Source organism: Passer domesticus, chromosome 4, assembly GCF_036417665.1.
Source record: "Passer domesticus isolate bPasDom1 chromosome 4, bPasDom1.hap1, whole genome shotgun sequence".
Taxonomy (NCBI): domain Eukaryota; kingdom Metazoa; phylum Chordata; class Aves; order Passeriformes; family Passeridae; genus Passer; species Passer domesticus.
In genome coordinates this window covers 38,117,734-38,138,142 of record NC_087477.1, presented here as the reverse complement: position 1 = coordinate 38,138,142, position 20,409 = coordinate 38,117,734, and the positions used below count along the sequence as shown (strand labels likewise).

Genomic DNA, 20,409 nt, shown 5'->3' with positions numbered 1-20,409 from the left:
TCTTCTCTCTTATATATTATTATGCATTTAAAAAATTATCAACACAGAAGTTTGAAATTTAATTTATAAAAAAAGGTTCACAAAGGCTGTTTAAACAGCATGTCCATTTCAGAGTAGCCCAGAAGATTTGATATAAAAGGAGGATGAGAACCAGGGATCAGTCATGCACAGGTTCACACTGAAGTATGTGCATGCAATGAACATGTAGGGTCTTTTGAAAACCCATTTCAGCTGATTGTTTACTCCCAACTCCAACATGGAGTTAAGCACTGACTGCACTGCTTGTCAGAAACAAACAGTTTAAGAATAACATCGAACCGTGGCTCAGAAAAGTTTACAGATGTTCTGAGCAGTCTTCAGCTCTTCACCTGGGGCTACACTCTCCTTGTGTGTCCATCAACAGTCATGAAGTGTAAAAATAATTGTAATTTGTAGATTCAAGTTCTTTATAAAAAGATTTTCAGGGTTCTTTACAAAAATGTTTCACAGTTCTTCACTTCTGCAGATGACACGGTAAGACAATGAGGAGATACTCATGGGTCCATTTTTAATGTCCTCTTCCTATTTTAAGAGAAAAGAAAAATACATCAAACAATTCTTATCTTAGTTGTGCTTCAAGCAAATTCTATAGATAACCTTGAATGAGTTGATAAAATGTGAAAAACTAACATGGTTTTATACATGCATAAAAAAATGCAGAGTACTGTTCTTCAGTTTAAACTACCAGGACGTACAGAAATCTCTTGCACAGAACTGTAAACATCTATAAGACATTAAAAATCACAACATTCTGTTTAATATTTACAAACTTTAAATTATTTTAATTTTTATAAGCTTTTTAATATTTACAAGCTTTTCTTTAGAAGCTATTCTTATTACTGAGAGGTAAAAACCCCACACTCACCCCGAAAGCCTCCTCCACCACCTCTTCCTCCTCTGAATCCTCCTCCTCCTCCGCCTCTACCTCCTCTGAATCCTCCTCCTCTTCCTCCACCTCTGCCTCCTCCAAATCCTCCTAAACAAAAGAAAGAAATTACCCTTTTGGGGAGCATGTAAATTTTTGGTTATGCACAAGAATTTATTTCATAGACAGCTTATGAAATGAAACGAACAACAACAAAAAAAGCAGAAACTGTCAATTGCCAGACAGTTACCAGGTCGATTACTAGTACCCTGTTTGTTCTAGGGACCATCTGGAGCATTTTAGGTATTGCTTAATATCTGATATACCATGTCCGAAATACTAAAGACTTAACAATTACCTTCACAAGAGCAAAACACAAATTACATATATTAACCAGTAATTCATTATAACTATTAGTAATTATTATCTATTACTACAACTCAACATTAAAACACACAAAGCAAGCCACTTTGAAACACTCATGCCTTGCTGCAAAGGGGCAGGGTATGGAAAAGAGACAAACTGTGGTGTAAGAAAAAATAAACTTCAGCTTTAAATGAAGAGTACATCACAGGTGATGATCAAAAAACTTTCTGTCCTTGTTATAAATCAGTATTCTCTCCTCCCTATGCTTTGGAGCTTTTATTTAGCCAGTCTCACCACCTGAAAGGCCTTTTCTATAAAGTCAAGCAGAAACATTTTTATTTGCAATACAGCTGTTGATATTCAAGTACTCACCAGCAGCTTTAGAAAACAAAACACAAATACTCCACAGAACAAATGACCAAAGCAGCCCACGGCATCTCAAATAACTCCAACATTCTGCAGCTTTAAGATTCTTGTGGTCTTACCTCTACCACCACCTCTTCCTCCCCCACGTCCACCACCACGTCCTCCTCTACCACCTCCTCTGGGAGCACCTTTTTCTCCAGGGGGCCTTGGCAAAAATCTCTGAAGAGGCAGCAGCTTTGCTGGATCAATGTAAAACTGCAGGAAGAAAATTCCATTAGGCTTTCAAAATACCAAGACTAAAAAGCACATTAATATCCTTCTTTACAAATATCCACAATTTGGTCTTATCCCATTATGCCAAACTGTCCTCTGCAAAAAGCCAAACAGAGAAGCACACAAGAAGTAAATCCCAGAATTAAAAATCTGCTAAAATATAGGTGATATTTGTGTGATTTTGTTGCATCTTTTCTTGTGGGGCAGGGAGAGGGAATAATGTGGCAAACATAAAACTGGAAAGGATGAGGAATTTAATTCCTATTTTTACATAGGACAATCTGCTTTTAAAGTTGTTAAAAACTTAATAAAGCTTTTATTATCTGCTGACAAATGAGACTTAGCTAACTGATGACATTCAGTAAAATTCTGTTAATGAGATTGACTTACCTTTTGCAGTTTTTTAAATGAAGAGGCTTTCATGTTCTCAGAGAGTTTCACTGAAAAATACTGTTGGTTTCCTTAAGGAGCATTGCAGTAATAAAACATGCAAAACTGTGATTTTGATCAGTATATAGAAGGCACCTTCAGACATTTTCTAAGTATTTTATACATTCAGCTAAATTTCAACACAATTGCAATTAATTTAAACCTGCACATTTTACTTCACATTTAATGTGGGAGAGGAAAATGCACATAGCTAGTGACTGGTGCTCAACCAACTGAGTCTTAACTGGGTTACTCCCCCAGCTATCCTGCTTTTGTCAGGGATTCTCTCCACCTGGCAGTGACCACAAAATGTACCCAGTGTCTCTGTGTCAGGCTGGCTCTGCCAGCGATGTCCTGACATCTCTGATATCAGAGACATGCCCATTTTTATGGGCAGGTAAAGTAATAAACTGGACAATGAGCCACAGGACATCTTAGTATAAACTCACTTTGTAATTAAATAATGTGCTGGAGCATGAGCAAGGTCCCCTAACCCAAAAAAAACCCCAAGACCCTTGATCCAACTCTGTTATGGCTTAGTAACCTACAGCAGAAAATTTGGTCAGTCAGCCAGAAAAAATAACTTGAACCACCATGGATCCAAAACACAGCATCAGTACTGCTAAAGAGTGAAAACCTCTGACTGACTTCAAGTACTCTGTCATATCACAAAAGCTCTAAGATGGGCACTTAATGTGAATGAAGCACCTACAGTTGCAGCAATACTCACTTATAACTGGTAACCAAAGCCTGAACTATTTTAAAATCCTAGAGAAATCCCATTTCATATCCAATCAATTTTTAAAAAACAAATATTGCAAGTCACACATTTTTTGAAGGATACAAAGTCTCTCAGCTGTCCAAATATTTCATCCACTTTGCCAATCTGCTCCTTATTATCCAGGTACACTGGGGCATTGAAATAAGGCACCTTGTTTTCTTCTGTTTTACATTTACAAACTATGTCATCTTCGCAGGGATGCATGAACTCCCCCAACACTGAAATAAAGAACACACAAGCTAAAGAGCTGGAGCAGACAATCTCAACACAAGAAATGAAGTTTCTCCATGTAACTTACAAACTACCCTTTCCGGAGGGCCCTGGTCATATCCTCCTCTGTTGAAGCCTCCTCTTCCACCTCCCCGTCCAAAGCCACCGCGCCCGCCGCGGTTGAAGCCACCTCTGTCACCGCCACCTCCTCCTCGGTTAAAGCCACCTCCTCTTCCTCCTCCGCCTCCTCTTCCACGAAAAGACATTCTCTACTGTTTCCTGCACTGTGAACAAGAAAATCAGTTGTTTAAGACATTAAAACATGTATGTGTCACACTTGATTTGCTGCACAAACTGCAGTCTCCTGTCAGCCTGGTTTGTTAATTTAATGGTTCGTCCTTTCCAATCCTCACCAGAAACATGCTGGCCTATGAAAAACCAAGTCTGCACCTCAGATGTCATCCACTGCAACAGCCAACTGCAAAAAGTGACTAGCAGTGATAGCTACTCATCTTTCACCCATCTCTACAAGGATGCCATATCTGATGGCACTCCCCAGCCCCACAAGTGGCACAAAGTGAGAAGATCATCGAATAGTTGAATAGTTTGTGTTGGAAGGGTTAGCTTGTTCCAACCCTGCTGCTGTGTGCAGGGACACCTTCCACAGGCTGCTCAGAGCCCATCACTCCCTGGGATGGGGCATCCACAGCTTCCACAGGCAGCCTGTTCCAGTGCCTCACCACCTCACATTAAAGAACTTCTTCCTAACACCCTATCTCAACCCACCCTCTTTCAGATTAAAACTATCTTCTCTTATTCCATCCCTGCATGCCCTTGGGAAAAGTCCCTCTCCAGCTCTGCTGTAGCCTCCTTCAGGCACTGGAAGGCTGCAGTAAAACCTCCCCAGAGCCTTCTCTTCTCCAGGCTGAACAATCCCCACTCTCAGCCGGACTGCAGAGGTGAGGTGCTCCAGCCCTGTGACCACCTTCGTGGCCTCCTCTGGATCTGCTCCAAAAACTCCACGTCTGTTCTGTGCTGGGCCCCCCAGAGCTGATGCAGCCCTGCAGGTGGGGTCTCACCAGGGCAGAGCAGAGCAGAGCAGAGGAGCAGAATCCCCTCCCTCCCCTGCTGCTCACGCTGCTCTGGATGCAGCCCAGGACAGGTTTGGCTCTCTGGGCTGTGAGTGCACATTGCTGGGTCACGTCCATCCTGTCACCCACCAGCACCCCCAGTCCCTCTCGGCAGGGCTGCTCTCCCTCCATCCATCCCGCCCAGCCCATGCTGGTACCAGGGGCCGTCCCGACCCTTCCCCTCGGCCCCGTTAAACCTCGGAGGTTCCCTCGGGAGGCCGCACTGCTCGGGCTCGGCGCCACAGAGCCCTGGGTACGCAGATTGCACGCAGGGCGGGGGGACCCCAGCTGCCGGGCCATTCCCTGAGGGATGACGGACGGACGGACGGACGGACGGACGGACGGACGGGGCCGCCGCTCCCTCCCCTCCCGCGCGGGCCGTACCTGCACGTGCGCGCCGCGCCCGCCCGGAAACACCCGCGCTGCCGGAAACGCGGCTGCCTGCCGTAAATGAAAGGGCGGGCGGCGGGCGGCAGTGTCGCGAAGGGCGTGCCGGTCCCGGAGCTGTCCCGCGCTGCCGAGGGACAGGGACAGGGATAGGGACAGGGACGGGGACAGGGACAGGGACACACACCGGGGGTGACAACAGCGGGCTGGCACGGTAACCCCGCTCACGGGCACTGCTGCGGGCAGCCAGCCGCTGCGATGGATCGATGCGAGTCCTCTGCGCAAGGCAAATGTCGTCCCAACAAGCGCTTCCTTCTGTGCTAAACGTGCACTTCATGATGGGCTTTTCGCAAGGATTAGAGTGAACATTGAATGTGTTGTGTTAGAAAGTTGTGCTGTGTTAATTTTCTTAAGCAGTGTGTTAAGCATAGTTTTAGGTTATAACGTAATGTTAAAATAGAAACTGTGCTATGTAAGATACCTTTTTTAAAGAGAGGACTCGCAGCAGATAGCAGCCACAGGACACCTACATCTTTCAGAGAAAGAGAATTTATTGCTCCCTTATCAGCAGAAAACGAGCTTCTTCCCACCTCGCCCAGACATGAAGACATAGGCTTAAGAGGAAGAAGTTGACAGAATCCTGGTTTGAATGGGATTTGTGCATCATGTATGAGATGTATGAATATGCAACAGGCGATTGTTTATAAGGGTTAATCCTCTGTTAATGGGTGTCCTTCTTCGGGCTTGTGTTGCCCAGAAAAGGTACCCAGATGTCCGCATCTCTTTGTTTTTATTGTCTCATGTTGTCCTAATCTCAATTGTTCAAATTTTATTACTCTAATTATGTTACTGTTGTTACAACCATTTCATTACGATTAAACTTTTAAAAATGTTAAAAACTAGTGACTGGCATTTTTCACACTTTTAATAATTTACTTCAAGGGCTTCACTTCTTCTGTCATCCAATACGATAAAACCAGTTAAGGCAGGATCTTCTGAAGAGATCAGATTTATCGGTTCCTAGTTGAGGCTCCTGTACTTTATTTCTAAACACACTTGAAAATATTTTTCTAATGGTTAAAAATTAAACCCAAATCTAACAGCTGACATTCAAAAGAATCCCAGCCAGAGCAATTAGTCTAGGAAGAGAGATAAAATTTCATCATGCGAATGCTCCCAGTTTGCTTGGTTTTCTTGTGTCTCTTTTGTCTTTGTGGATCAGAGGTAAGATAAGTTTTATTGTATTAGCAGTATTTTTTAAACGTTTAATAAACAGTTTATTGTTATAAAAGCAAAACCAATTGGGTTTATTTTTTAAGTTCCTTTCATAGTATTTTTGCTTCATATATTTGTTTTAGCCCAGCCTGAATGTATAAAGTTTGCTATTTCTCAACTTTAATGCTTTGATTCTACCTGGGGCTTATGCTAACAGGTTTGTGGAAAAGATTTTAATCATGATCCTACCCTAAACCAAATTTGCAAGCATGGCTGACCACAGAAAGGTGCTGCAATTTTCCCCACCTCCCTTTTCTGGGAAATGGGATTGCAGTCTTGTAATATGGCACCATGGTATTCTCCTGCTGCCAGAAGGTTTCCTGTGGATTTTCTCCGGGCAGAAGTGTCCAGGAAAGCCCATCTGGGCTGGGCACTCAGCACAATCCAAGCCTTTCAGGGAGGTTCTGAGATAAAAATCAGCACCTGCTGTTCCCCTAGAGGAGGAACACCTAGCACAACATGGGAGCTGTGCCAAGGCGGATGTGGCTCACAGGTTGGATTCTACTGACCCAAGAACAGCAGGAAGAATTTAATAAGATTATAGAGCCGTGAAAAGGAGAGGTATTGGATTGAATTCTGCCCCAGCTACATCCTCCCTGACTTTACTGTGGGCAGGATTTCTTCACAAGAACTTTAAACTTCAGCTCTATTGATCCAGTTGGAACAGTCAAAGCTGATAAATCACATATGAGGACTAATGTTTTTCTCCTGTTTTTACAAAGAGGCCATCCATATATATTTTTCATGTTCAAAGACTCATCCCACCGACAGATTTTAGTAAGCAAAAGCACTCAGCCAGCAGAGAGCTGCACAAACAGAGGTGCCACTCACCCAGAGGCCATCAGAGAGAGGGTCACAGTCTGTACCTGCAGGCCAGTGATGGCCAGCAGCCACACTGCAAACACACTGCTGTGCAAGACACAGGAAAAACGCTCATAAGGATGAGCACTTCCTTTTCAAATTGCTTTTGGGTATTCGTTAAGGTATTTGAGGTACTTGTTACTTGAGCAGTCACGTGGATTCTGCAAAACAAATCATTAATTATAGATTCATTTGCTAGTAAGTACTCCATAAATATTTACACGTGATATTTAAATCCAAAGTCAACCAGGCCAATAAAACAAATCCTAGAAAAAGACCCCAAAATTGTTTTTTTTTTTCTTTTTCTGGTGCTTAAATTCCTTTATGTTTTAATCTGCTTACAGTCCCATTGCTGGGATGTGTTATAAACCAGTGCCTTTAGAAATGTTTATAATCTGCTGTGCACTTCAGCTAATGTTTGAAATGTAAAGTGTATAAAGTTTCTGGGAGATCAGTAAGACTGAAGATTACACCAGGTAAATAATCCAAAAAAGAAAAAAGGAGTTCAGAGAAACTGAGAAAGGCGAAGTGGCCAAAGACAACTCTATAAATGGTATTTGGGAACTTTTGATTAGATAGGAAAAGGCTTACAAATGGACACTTTGCTGAGATCAGTGAAGGGATCTGCAAAACTCTTGGTGCAATCCCTAATCTTGCTTTTATTTTAATTATTTTTTGTGTACCTTGCAGAATGCAGCATCTAATGCTGAAAAAAAACATCTTCAACAGGTTAAGCCTGCCCAGCCAGCTGAGCAAGACAACTACCTCATAGAAGAATGCTTGGGCAACCAATACACCCACAAGTCCTGTAAGAAAGTTTTTTGTCACCCATGGGAACGATGTGTGGAGGGAAAATGCCTGTGCAAGCTTCCCTACCAGTGCCCAAAGAATGGCTCTGCAGTTTGTTCTACCAGTGGAAAGAACTTCCGTACTTACTGTCAGCTGAAGAGCTACGAGTGCCAGCAACCCAAAGCAAAGTTTCTGCACAGGGGAACATGCAAGCCTGAAGGTATTCACACCTCCTTTTCCGAAATTTATCCATCAGGGGTGGCTGAGGAGATGCTTACACTATTTACAGAAAGTCTGTTCATTTTCTTGCACTAGTAACAACATGAAACAGAAAATGAAAAGTCACTGAAAATGGGCAGTATCTGCTGATTTTCATAAAAACTAAAGTGATTGCCAGGCCCAGGTCACCCTGTTGCTGGTTGTGCTACACAGACTGCTGCAGGCATTTTGCAACACAGGCAATAGAAGTAGGATGTGGCCCTCTCACTTCAAGTATTGCTGGTTGGTTATAAAAAATCCACTAAAGAAGGTCATTATACTAAAATGCAACCTGTTCTTGGTAGATCTTCAAGTACTTTTATGGACCCATTACCCTCATTTGTCCTTAAACTGGCATGTTCTGAGAAATTAGCAGGATCAAAGACACAAAGTCAATCCTCAGAACTAATTCAGGAATAATACCTGAACCTTCTGATTCCCAATCTACTGTTCTTTCCATATGAACTTTGGCTGTAAATACAAAATTAGTCCTGATTTGGTTTTGTGCTGTCTTTCCACTAGATACATCTATATAATATGATTTTGTCTGGGGATTTTTTTCATGTCTCTCTCTTTTATTTTTTAAGAAACATTTTCAGTGTCTCTGGGTCAAGGAGATTCCAGTTTGCTTCGAGTAAAACCTGTGAATCGTAAGGAGGACAGTTTTGTGTGTGCTAGTGAATGGACTATGAATGAAGCAAATGTGGCTTGCAGGCACCTTGGCTTTGAATTGTAAGTTTGGGAAATTTATCTCTGGATAACTGCAGGGATCTGAAAAAGTAGTGATGCTTACAGAAGTGTCAGTCACAGCCAACAGTTAAGACAGAAAACTCATGAATGATTTATTGGCTACAATATTCTGATAAAACTTCTTAAACTGACACCTGAGAGTGAAAGCCAAAACACAGATTTCTGTGTTCTGTTACAGGCTACAACGATACAAACCATAACTGTTTTGCTTTAAAATAGAGATGAAGACCAACGTGGAGGTGTTCTCTCAGGCCTGTGTTAGGGAAAATGCATGGATGGACCACTCCCAAGTAGCTCTGAGCAATGATCTGTGAGCAGAGAAAGGTTTCTCAGGACAGCTGACAACAGGGTTCAGCTCTGTTTTGCCACTTGCATTAGCCAGACTAACAAGGAGCAGAACATGGGTTTTTTCCTTCACGCCTGCTGCCCCTGCTTGCTCTGGCCCTAGGGATGGCTGAAGTCACACACAGCCTGTTCTTTTTCCTGTGACCACAATGATAACCCCAGTTGCATATTCAGCTCCTCATAAAGTTACCTCTATATCCTGTACATAATAATTTTACACCTCTACACATAACATAACTTAGGTAGAATTGCCTTCCCAACCTTACCAGAAAAAAAGAAAAAAAAAAACTAAAAAAAGTCCCCAGAAAACTAAAGCTGCAATTGCAGTGCCTCTCTAGATGAGAAGCAAGTGTTTCCTAGTCCTGATCAGTGTATCTTCAGATAGCAGAGAAGGGTTTGCCCAGGATAGAGCATTCAGCTGTGGAGTCTCATTGAATGCCTCCCTACTTACTTATTTACTCCATCCATATTTCTTTAAGATAAGGGATACATACACTGTTAGGAGAATACTGCTCAGGTAAAACCAAGAAAGATAAAATGCATCAATCCCAGCCTTGCAGTGGCCTGAGCTTCCTCAGCATTCAGTGGTTTGGATGGGACCAAGGATAGCTGATCCCATGCAGGATGGTTCCCAAGTTATGGCTCACCCATGTCCCCACAGAGACAGAGGTCTGAGCTTTCAAGTTTTGCTACATAAAGAGACTTTTCTATCCATCATGATACACAGCGACTTTCACAGACCCACATATGCATTTGGGGACAGTTCTATCTAGCAGCCTGCAAAAATCAGCATTTCTTCCAAAGTAAACATCTCCTGTTTACCCCTAGACAACTCCAGTTGCTAGCCTGCTCTTTATCTTAGCCATGACCAAAATTCTTTGACACTGAAGAAAATCATATAAATTCTGAACACTAAAAGCAGTGGACAATCCATTGTGAAATTATATAATTTGTTGTTATTATTATTATCTTCACAGAGGTGCTGAATATTACCAAGCCACTTCCAGCATCACAGAATCTGCCTTAAATTCATTAAACTGTCTGCAAATAAGTTGCAGGGGCCTAGAGACAAGTCTTGCTGAATGCCACATAGTGATGAAATCAAGAGATAGTAATGAGGGACTGGTTAGCCTGCAGTGCCATGAAAATCTCAGAGGTTAGTAGATCCTTTTAGTTTAATATCTATTTGGTGTTTTTACATTTTAAGTATATTTTAAATAATGAGGACCCAGTTTGCTGAACTCTCAGCCACAGAAAACCTGCACTGAAACCTTTTGATTATTTTAAATCATCATTTTGCAGACTTTAAGACAATTGAGGCAATCTGGGTCAAGATAGTCTTGAGTTTTCAAGTTTGAAAAATCACTGCTGCTCCCAAATTATTTTTACAGATATTTCCCCAAAGGAAATATATTTCATCCATGGTTCTGTTTGTTCCACCATCCCTTCCAAGGGCACTAAGGTATATTGTATCCCATGAATCTTACCTCTCCTAGCTTAACTGGTGAGGAGACAGGTGACAATGTGGTGCTCACTGTTTGAGGGACATCAGTTAGCACACCACTAGCACCACAGCCAGACAAGCATGACTACGGTGGGAAACTGCTGGTGTCTTCTGTGGGGGCTTCAGGACTCCTCAGTTTCTCCCTGTAAAGGGGGAATCAAAGTTTTGTTTAGAATTCTAACAGCTTTTCATTCTCTGTAGGGAGCTTTCTTTGGCAATGGTGAGCATCAGCCTGAATGCTGCTGACTGGAAGTGCTATGAATCATCTCAGTTTTTTTTTACAAAATCGGTTATTCACACACTCTTGATGAGTTCTTTCTAGAGGAGGAACCTCCATCATCCTAATCCTTGAATCATTTATAGTGGGTTTGAACTGATTGTTTCTGGTTTAGTCCTCACCAATCCTTTCAGTAGCAGAAATTAAATTCCCTTTTGCCTGGCTACTGGCAAATTTGGAGGAAGAAAATGAGTGGTCACGCTGAAACCCTGTTTGAAAGGCAACCAAAGCAATAAAAAATTATTCCTATTTACCTGACTGGGCCCCAGCATACCAACTGCTGAGAGGCCAAGCTGCTGACAGAATCCAATATGCAGGCAGAATATTTCCCTGAGCAATTATGAACCTACAGTCAATTCCACACTAACTTCATTTTCATCTTGCTGCCCAGATTGTTCAGATGGGGAGTTTCAGTGTGTCAACAAGAAGTGCATTTCTCTGAATAAAACCTGTGATGGGATCAATGACTGTGGAGACCTGAGTGATGAACTGTGCTGTAGAGGTAACAGTTTCCTTTGTCAGGTGTTTCAAAATAATTTCAGCAGAAATCCACCCACAAAGAATTTTTACAGTGATGTAACAGCTAAATTCTCTTTTCCATTAAGTCACTAAATTAAACAAATCAGACCACAATTTATACATAGGCAAGTGCAAAAAAACAGGCATGGAATACCATTTTGAAGCAGACAAGTGATCTCTTGAGAATCTGAATTTCTTCAGAGAATGAGAAAATACAATGAGATCATTTAGGAGGCTGTTAAACATTGATTAAAAAATTTAGTCCTGATAGAATGAAAATGTACTTTTACTTGGAAAAAATCAATAATTTTGATTATTGATTACTGATTTTAATCAGTAATTAAATAAAAACACTGGTTTTTCAATGAACTATCTTTAAACCAAAGTAAGATCTCCCTTATATTTATTACTAATGCAAGATCATCTGTGGAACATCTGTGATGTTCCTGGCACACTGCTTGTTCATGAGCAGTCATTCCTTTAGCATCTGCAATTCCAGCTGTAAAAATCCTGATTAGAAATGAGGAATGGATATAGCATGAACTGACTGCAGGAGAATATTTTAAAAATTTGGGTTTCAGGTGCCAAATGCTAACGTGGGTTACAAATGCCATCATTATCCTCCATAACCTTAATTTTGTAGTGTTAGAATTGAAAGTCATTTTAATGAGATAATTGTGGAAACATGGTCACAGTAATTTTAGAAAAAAAAAACAAAAAACCTGTGATTTCATATATTTAGTGGACACGTATTTGGATTCCACATGACAAAAATAGATCACAAAATTTAAAAGGAAAGGGTTTCTCAGGTTCATAATACCTTTTCATGTAACCAAGAATTTTAGAAGATGTAAGTTATTTCATCCAGTGTTTTCTGTCAGGACTCTTGATTCCTAACCCTGCATTTAGGCATTTAGCTCATTCAACCAAAACTCAGCTTGGTCTCTGATTTGGCGGGGTAGGATTTGGCACAAGCATCATCAGTTCCTCATTTGAGGTGATCAGTGATGCTGGCAAAATTGGAGATCTTTTGGACAAGGTTGAGTGTGGATGTGTTATGGATGAAACTGGTATGGAGTGACACCAAGTCTAGCAGTACAGTACTGCAGTGGTAACAGAGATCCACATTTTTCAAATCTTATAACTTCAAGATTTTAAAGTGAAGAAACCCAAGTATTTATTTTGTTTGCATCACAGAGCCTGCTTTTGTAATCTCTTCATGAACAGGCAGGTCCCCTGTAACATGGATATACATTTGGTTTACCTGGTAAAAAGCTCTCTGACAGTGTGAGGTTGCTGAACCAAATCATCCTGTGATTTACATTCATAATTTTCCTGTGTTACAGAGTGCAGAGAAAACAGTTTCCACTGCCGGTCAAATATCTGTATTCCAAATAAGAGTGTCTGCAACAAAGAAATCGACTGCCTCACAGGAGAGGATGAAGCTGGAGCTACCTGTGCAGGTTTTCTTCTGAAAGATGTTTTTGTTTCGTTCATTCAGCTCAATTTTAACTAGAGGCTACACAATGCACATTACTATTTTATTTATTATGCAAGAATCAGGCTTCCCAATGTTATGTTATGCATAGTAGGAAGAAAAGGTCATAGAATTTTCTTTCCTTTCTTTCTGGAAAGGCATGACAAGAACACTAAAGGAAGGAATAAACAGATGATGTTTTGGGAAGCTTAAGGCAGATTATGTCTTTTGTTTATGTGGCCAGCTATCAAACTGGTATCCCCTAAGAAAGTGTAAGAATGGAGGAATACTTTCCTCATAAATAAGTTATTCAGTTAATTTGTCAATATAATAATTCTTCTGTGCTTTTCCCCTCTCTGTTGACAAGATTATGTTTTGTTTGAAAATTAGAATGTTTTCCTTGCTCTCAAAAGAGCAAAAAAGTCTAAGGCAAAAAAAACCCCCAACTATTGGTAAATGGTAATTAGCACAGGTAAACTGAACTCTAAATGTAAACATTGTCAGTGACATGAGAACAGACACAATGCTCAGCTCCCATTTAAGGACTGAATTCAATGGGCACTTTGTTTGAATAAAAGTTGGCAAACCAGATTCAGCAAGCATTTAATTCACCTCTCACGCTGAGTATCCTCCCTTACTCTATTAAAGGAGACACACAGTACCCAACAGCATAATCTAAATTGGGGGGAGGAAAACCAAATACAAACCTGTTACTTAATGCTCCTTTGAGTTTTAGAAAGTTTCAAAATATCAGTGGGGCAGGAGGAGAAATTTTGGTTGTTTCTGGTGGAGGAGAATGGGTCATCTCCCCAGAGATCACAAACACAAAAAGGGCAGTTTCTCAGGGTTCCCTGGCAGAAGGGCTCCCTAGGCTTGGAGAGTGAGTAGATGTTGTGTAGTTATGAACAAGTATCTGCTGGCTGCTGGTCATTTGTAGGTTGAGGCAGCCAAACAGTGCCTCAGGAAAGGAAACAGCAGGCACCAGGCTGGAGAGTATTGCTCTCCATGTGAACAGTGTGCCATTATGCATTTAAAATGTGTTCCATGATCTCAGCACACAAACATATATGCAAGTAAATGTTTGCTGATAATTTAAATATTTTGTTAATACTACAGGCAAAGAAGAAGGTGCTGAAAATAACAGTATGGATAAAGGTAAGTGTAATTAGCCCTCCAAAATCAACAGCATACCCTCTTATTAGTGACTTTGTAGCTACCAGCCAGCTGCTCAGATCTAGAACACACAGGTATTCTGACTTTGTGATTTACTAATATACACTATGGGACTTACTGTTTGTCTCACTTTTCACTGATTTCAAGAATGCCATAATAATTCATCCTAGCTGAGGACCTACATCTGCATGTTTTGGCAACTGGTAAACTCTCAGCAAATCTAGGGGAACATCCTTAAAATTATTTGCCTGAATGCAAACAGCATTGGAAAGTGGAGAGAAGTAATGTGATGCTCAGACACAAGCAATTTTGAAAGCAAAAACAGATGCCAATATTTTGATCTTTGTTTTCCTGCTATTTCAGCTACTGGCATATTCACATATTCACAGCGCTCAAATTTTAGCAAGACTGTATACCTGAATTCTGAAATACATTTTTTCTTTTTGTTAAAGAAAGAAAAATTATAAAGACACTTCTTCCCCAAGTGCACTGTGGTGTTAGGAATCACACACTAACTCGACGGAAAAGAATTATAGGTGGAGAGATTGCTGGAAAGGTAAAAAACAACTTTACCAGATATGAGTTCATTCAGCACTGATTTAAATGGGCATTATTTTTATTCTGTTAAAGTTATGGAAGTAACAAAATCAGCTACAATGCTTATGTCATATTTTGCAGCAATAGTGGCATTGCACTGAATAAAAGTAAAGAGAAGTACAGTTTATAAGGCAAAATATAGAGTTGCAAAATTAAGCGGTGAAGTACAAGTAGACTTTGAAAATTACTCAGAAAAACAATTAATACTACAGCCAAAAATAACAATTCTGGCAAAATGGAATTAAATTTTGTGTCTTTGGAACAGAATACAGCAAAAATGTATTCAAACCAGTTGAGATCCTCCATCTGTTTTTCTGACTACAAGGGGTTTCATGACTAAAAGCTGGAGGGAAGGACACATTGCACAAAGTCAGAAGATTGAATAAAATTACTGAATTTTTGTGATGGAGCCCAAATTACAACTTCTGGATAGCACATCTTTTGTTAAAATCAGATGTTTTTCCCTTTATGCACCAAAAGTTGCACAATTGTAATGATTTCTCATTATTTGTGTTTGTTGATCGAATAGGGTGAATTCCCTTGGCAAGTGGCAATTAAAGACACCAGCAATGAAGGTTCAACAGTGTACTGTGGAGGGGTTTATATTGGTGGCTGTTGGGTTCTGACTGCTGCTCATTGTGTCAGGTAAAAACAATTAATTCTGAAATTGTTTTCTTTCTGCAAGGCAGAAAATTTAATTTGGATACTACTGCCCTTCTCAGCTACGTGTTTGTTAATTTCTGTTTGTCTGTTGAATAGAACAGTTTAAATCACTGACTCACCCACATTAAGGATGAGGAAGATTCAGAGAAAACAGAGCGTTTTGGCAGTGAATAGAAACATGGCGTACTTCAACCAGATAGCAGCAAGCAGGGAAGGTTCATCGTAACCATTCTGCTTGAAGTTAAATACAAGGGACCTCTTCTCTTCTCCATCTCTACCTTGTGGAAGTCCAGGATCTGTTCCCAGAGAATGTCCCTGGGAACATTCCCCAGGGACAAGCCAAGAGCAGACGTGTACAATTTGCCAGCCCCATCCACATCTGCTCACTCTTTTATCAGAGCAGCATAAACACCTGGTTTTGTTTGTCACAACACTAAAAAGAGTCTGGCTTTAACATCATTTTCTGTATTAGTTGCAGTACTCAGCACGTGTCATCTGCCTTGAATTTGCTACACTTCAGAAAAACCTGGGCATTAAGTCCAGAAAGAAAATATATGCATCTAATGTGGATTTTTATTCTACAGAACCTTTGATAAAATGCAACAGTTTACAGCTTTAAACCAGTTGAAATGTAAGGCTTGTGTTTATTTCGCTGTTTTTTTCCAGGGCAAATCGAGTCCATCTCTACCTTGTCTGGGTTGGAATGTTGAACACAATAGCTTACGACAAAGAGATAGATACTTTCAAACTAAACCAAGTGATAATTCATGAAAATTACAATGCATCAACGTATGAAAATGACATTGCTCTGCTGGAGCTGAAAGGTTCTGGGCACGGAGAATGCTCCGTGGAAGAAAACAGCATACCTGCCTGTGTCCCCTGGTCAGAGTATATGTTTAAGACTGGTGACAGATGCAAGGTTTCTGGATGGGGACTAGAGAAAGGTATTTGCTTTAGTGGTCACTTCTGGAATGTATTATTTGTATAACTCATTTCCTAATTGTGGTGAGCTTTCAATTTGAAAAGGCTGAAGAACAATTGTGCACAAAGCACTCAGAAAAGGCTGAGTACAGAAACTTAGGCTGTGGTTTGGCATTCAGGTATCACTGTCGGGTTCTCTTTTCTGTACTGCTTCCTCTCCTGTTTCAGCCACTTTGTAGATTGATATGGAGGACACACCTGGATGAAAACTACCCTGGAAGTAAGAAATTTTCCTTTTGTCCATCTAATAGTTCTGTCAGCTGTGGAGACCTGTAAAGGACATGTGACAGATGTTGTCTGGTAGCTCACAGGAGCCCATAGTCACGGCCCGTCCTCTGTCCCCTTCCCAACAGGATCTGAGCTGCAGTCAGCAGTCATGAAACTCAGCACATCCTGTCTCTGCCATGCTTGGGTTCAGCCCAGAGAAGCTTGCACAGAGACAGATAAGCCAAATATAAGCATGCTTTCAAAGATTTGGGAAGCATTTGTTTTGTATCACAGTGTTACAGTGTGGCATTGGAGTTACCACATACTTACTGGTTGTGAGGTTTCTCCTCTCCCTACTCAGTAGCATCATCCCAGCAAATGCAAAGTTGGGAATTGCTAGCACACAGAGAACAAAAGAGAGCATCCCTTTAGACTTGTGAATACATAGCTCACCCATATCTTCAGTAACTGCTCCATAAAGATAGAGCAGAGTTGGAAAAAAGGCAATAAGGATGAATCTCAGCCACATCTCCAGTTCACAAAAAACAATGTACCCATTTCCAAGTGCCTGGAAACCTTCATATGGAAAACACAGGAAAACCCTGAGGAACTCAAGGAAATGGAAAGGGTGAAAATGTCACAAAATGAAAGCACTGTAGTTTGCACTGCAATTAAACCACTCTGCTTCTGTTTTGAAATATATGACCAATGGACTGTAATTCATATGTGGTAAATATTAGTAGCAGTTTAAGGTTTCTGGTTTATAATACTGAAGATAATATTCTGTAAATAATAAATAACTAACTTTCAAATTATTATATCAAATGTGTACTTGCCATTTTAAATTTTGATTTTTTTTTCTAGGTTACACAAAACAATTTATCCTCAAGTGGGGAAATGTTAATTTATTTCACAATTGTTCTGAATTGTATCCAGGACGATTTTTTAAAAAAATGGCATGTGCAGGTAAGCATCAATTTTCTCACTATAATTTCTCTCCATCAAACTCTCAGTTTAGGCCAGACCTACTGGCTGGGAATCTTCTAGACTTAAAGACAATAAATGAACTACCACAATATCACTGTTGGCTACATGCCAGCCACTGAGCCTGTGGCATCCAGCCATTATATGCCTATTTGTAAAAAGAGTTCAGATGACAGCATGATGAGTTTCTGTGATTATCTGGGCAAATTTTTGCATGTAATTTAAGTAATGTTTTCTAAATACACAAGCACTTTACAGTCTACTGAACCTCCTACCTTTACTGTATTTGATTCTGATTCAGCAGCATATTTAAGCAAATGCCTGTCCTAGAACACACAGCCTGTTGACCAGAATATAACTATTCATCTGCTTAGACATTTGCCTCTACCACACTGCATGCCAGGAAAATACAATTAACTTCTCAAACCTAGATTAGTCTGTCCAGGAAACTGGTTGCCACTCCTAGTATTAAAATGAGGATTTTGAATGCACATTTATTGCTTCCCAAGTGACAAAAAGTGTTGCCAAATACATGGCTAAAAGAGCAGTGAGTATTTAACTCACAGGGCAGATGGTTTCAACTGTTTGTTAAATCAAAAAGTGAAGGCAATCTTTAAACAAACTTCTCAACAAGAAAATTAAAACCAGATATAAAAGCAAAATAATTTTTGATAAATTCAGGATGTCATCTGTAAAATACTGTGTTTATTTAGTGCACCAGTCCTGTACCTTATCTCCCTTTTCTTCAATATAATTCAAGTCATCATACTCTACCATGAGGGGACAATGACAGTACCACATGAGACACATTCAGAAAGGGGATATCTGGGGTTAACATCCCCTCCTTGATGCAAATAAAAACTTTAAAATTAAGGGTTGGTATTCACAGGAGTTAGTAACACAAGCAAGTATTAATTAAACTGATTAAAGGCAATAAATTCTTGTTTCATAGGATTAGTAATCCTAACTCAGAAAAATTTACATGACTCTTTCTCAGTAAGATTCAAGAAAGAGGTTACATTTTAAAATCTTGGGGACTTGTGCTTTGTATGGGTTCCTTCATACTAGGACAGTCAGCCAAGCAGGAAAGTGTAGTAAGGGTGCTAGAAATTAATAAACTCTTACTGAGTATATAGGGGAAAAAAAACATAAATCATATTCTAGCTCTGTAGCAGCATTTCTGTTTATGTCACATCCATATTGATTCTTTTTTTTCATGAACACTGTGTTTGCTGACCTGCAAATGAGTAGTTTGTGAACACTGAAGCATAAAGGGCACTAGATCCTGCACACCTGTGCCTCAGGGCTGCTACCTGGTGCTGACAAAGGTCCTCACTGAGACCAACCATGCAGTGAGACAATTGCTTAGACAGCTTAGAGACAGTTGCTCTCCCTCCCATCCCAGGATTCATCTGCTGTCCTTGTACCTGCCCACCTGTTTTCATAAAGCTGGTAAAGAGAACAATTGAACAGATGAAACTGGACCATGGATTACTGGGTAGAGAGGACACCAAAGGTAGACATGGAGGCTTACACACATTATGGTATCTTCACTTCCAAAGGAATCAGTGCACAAATCTTTATACCTTGTTCCATTTTTACGGGCTGCTTTTCACAGTAGGGAATGTGGCTGAATTCTTCTCTATTGCACTGCAGAAAACAAGACTGATTAAAAAGCAAATGAGAATTTGGGCCAGCCACAAGTATAAAGAGAGGCCCTGCACTTGAAATGAGAAGGAACAGACTTGAAGAGGTTCAGAATCTTGTTTAATGGTGACCATTAGGCAAACACCTGTTAGGAAGCGACACAGACCTGAAACATCTCCTGAGCTCTGCCTCGTGTGCCAGCTTGTACCTTAACTCACTTTCACTTTTTATTTCCCCTTCAGGTACCTACGACGGCTCCACAGACAGCTGTAAAGGTGATTCAGGAGGCCCCCTGGTCTGCTTTGATGCAGAAGACGTGGCCTACGTGTGGGGCATTGTGAGCTGGGGTGAGAACTGTGGGGAGGCTGGTCACCCTGGCGTGTACACACAAGTTGCCAGCTATTTTGACTGGATTAGCCACCATGTGTCAAGGGGCCTCATTTCACGGTACAATATCTGAAGCTCAGAAAATTAAATGCTTCCTTCATATCACCTATGCAAAAATAGTCCTTTTCCACAATCAGCTGTCATGTAACTTAGCAAGAATCAGTACAAATCTTCAAGGAATGTATTTTGAAAATTCTTAACACTCTCTGGATACCACATTTTTGCAGAGGCTGTGGGAAGAGAATTTTACAGGCACAAGTCCACTGCAAAGGTCTCTAATAAAAGCAGATATTAAAACATTTTCTTCTTGTCATCTTGGGTTTTTTTCCACTTTCACATTGCATTTCAGTTGCTGTTGTTTATTTAGCTAAAAGGGATGATGATACTGGAAGCAGTGGTTGGAAAATGACTACACTGGCAATGTGTGAACTTCACAGAAAGGACAGCAGCCAGTCTGCTTTAAAGAACTTACATCATCTCGAGGTCTAAGTCACCAGAAACCCTCAGCAGGCTGCCTGGCTTGGCACTTGATTCCTTAGGCTTATTGCAGAAGCAGACCTCAGCCCATCTATTAATCAACAGATTGGCTATGAACATGAGATTTGTTGTAATGCAACAATTACTCAAATAATAAATCTCCTTGGTAGTTTTTGCAGCTACAAACTCAGACAATTAATATCTAATACATCATATGATCATCTAGTCTGGGGCAATTTTTGTAGCTCTTAAGTTTTGTGAATTTAACAGCAACTGGTCACAAACAACAAAGGAATTTTGAAACTTAAATCTTCAACTTAAATCAAAAGCATCTTTACATCTTAAGATTTCTGTGTATGTATATATATTTCAGGTATCCAACAAACTCTCAA

At 40.5% G+C, this 20,409-nt stretch overlaps 2 protein-coding genes across 5 annotated transcripts; one reads left to right on the top strand and one right to left on the bottom strand.

The window, feature by feature from the left end:
- Window positions 1–46: 46 nt before the first annotated feature.
- GAR1 (GAR1 ribonucleoprotein) lies at window positions 47–4,935 on the bottom strand. Of its 3 annotated transcripts, none has more exons than XM_064417206.1 (7): window positions 4,844–4,935; window positions 3,418–3,608; window positions 3,183–3,337; window positions 2,300–2,359; window positions 1,756–1,891; window positions 905–1,015; window positions 47–561 (listed from the first exon to the last, which is right to left on the bottom strand). In XM_064417206.1, the coding sequence occupies exons 2-7, from the start codon at window positions 3,593–3,595 to the stop codon at window positions 548–550; spliced, it is 654 nt and encodes a 217-aa protein (XP_064273276.1). In that variant the 5' UTR covers window positions 3,596–3,608; window positions 4,844–4,935; the 3' UTR covers window positions 47–547. The 3 variants fall into 3 exon arrangements, with proteins under 3 accessions (XP_064273276.1, XP_064273275.1, XP_064273274.1); XM_064417205.1 differs by having other exon boundaries at window positions 3,418–3,613; window positions 4,844–4,901; XM_064417204.1 differs by lacking the exon at window positions 4,844–4,935 and having other exon boundaries at window positions 3,418–4,806.
- A 139-nt stretch (window positions 4,936–5,074) lies between these two features.
- CFI (complement factor I) lies at window positions 5,075–19,837 on the top strand. Of its 2 annotated transcripts, none has more exons than XM_064417202.1 (12): window positions 5,075–6,070; window positions 7,712–7,991; window positions 8,617–8,761; window positions 10,102–10,280; window positions 11,297–11,407; window positions 12,771–12,887; window positions 14,018–14,056; window positions 14,527–14,630; window positions 15,201–15,316; window positions 16,001–16,278; window positions 17,387–17,488; window positions 19,396–19,837. In XM_064417202.1, exons 1-12 carry the CDS (start codon window positions 6,011–6,013, stop codon window positions 19,611–19,613), a joined length of 1,749 nt encoding a protein of 582 aa, XP_064273272.1. In that variant the 5' UTR covers window positions 5,075–6,010; the 3' UTR covers window positions 19,614–19,837. The 2 variants fall into 2 exon arrangements, with proteins under 2 accessions (XP_064273272.1, XP_064273271.1); XM_064417201.1 differs by having other exon boundaries at window positions 7,673–7,991.
- Window positions 19,838–20,409: the final 572 nt, after the last annotated feature.

What these genes read in the sequence shown, in the direction of transcription:
- GAR1 (XM_064417206.1), bottom strand. Translation starts at nt 3,595, where the DNA reads ATGTCTTTTCGTGGAAGAGGAGGCGGAGGAGGAAGAGGAGGTGGCTTT. An exon ending in TTGGACAGCTGAGAGACTTT is followed by an intron (nt 2,360 to 3,182) that starts GTATCCTTCAAA and finishes GGAAACCAACAG; the next exon opens with TATTTTTCAGTGAAACTCTC. An exon ending in AGGAAGAGGTGGTGGTAGAG is followed by an intron (nt 1,016 to 1,755) that starts GTAAGACCACAA and finishes TCTTTTGTTTAG; the next exon opens with GAGGATTTGGAGGAGGCAGA.
- CFI (XM_064417201.1), top strand. Translation starts at nt 6,011, where the DNA reads ATGCGAATGCTCCCAGTTTGCTTGGTTTTCTTGTGTCTCTTTTGTCTT. An exon ending in TGATGAACTGTGCTGTAGAG is followed by an intron (nt 11,408 to 12,770) that starts GTAACAGTTTCC and finishes CCTGTGTTACAG; the next exon opens with AGTGCAGAGAAAACAGTTTC. An exon ending in AGCTGGAGCTACCTGTGCAG is followed by an intron (nt 12,888 to 14,017) that starts GTTTTCTTCTGA and finishes TTAATACTACAG; the next exon opens with GCAAAGAAGAAGGTGCTGAA.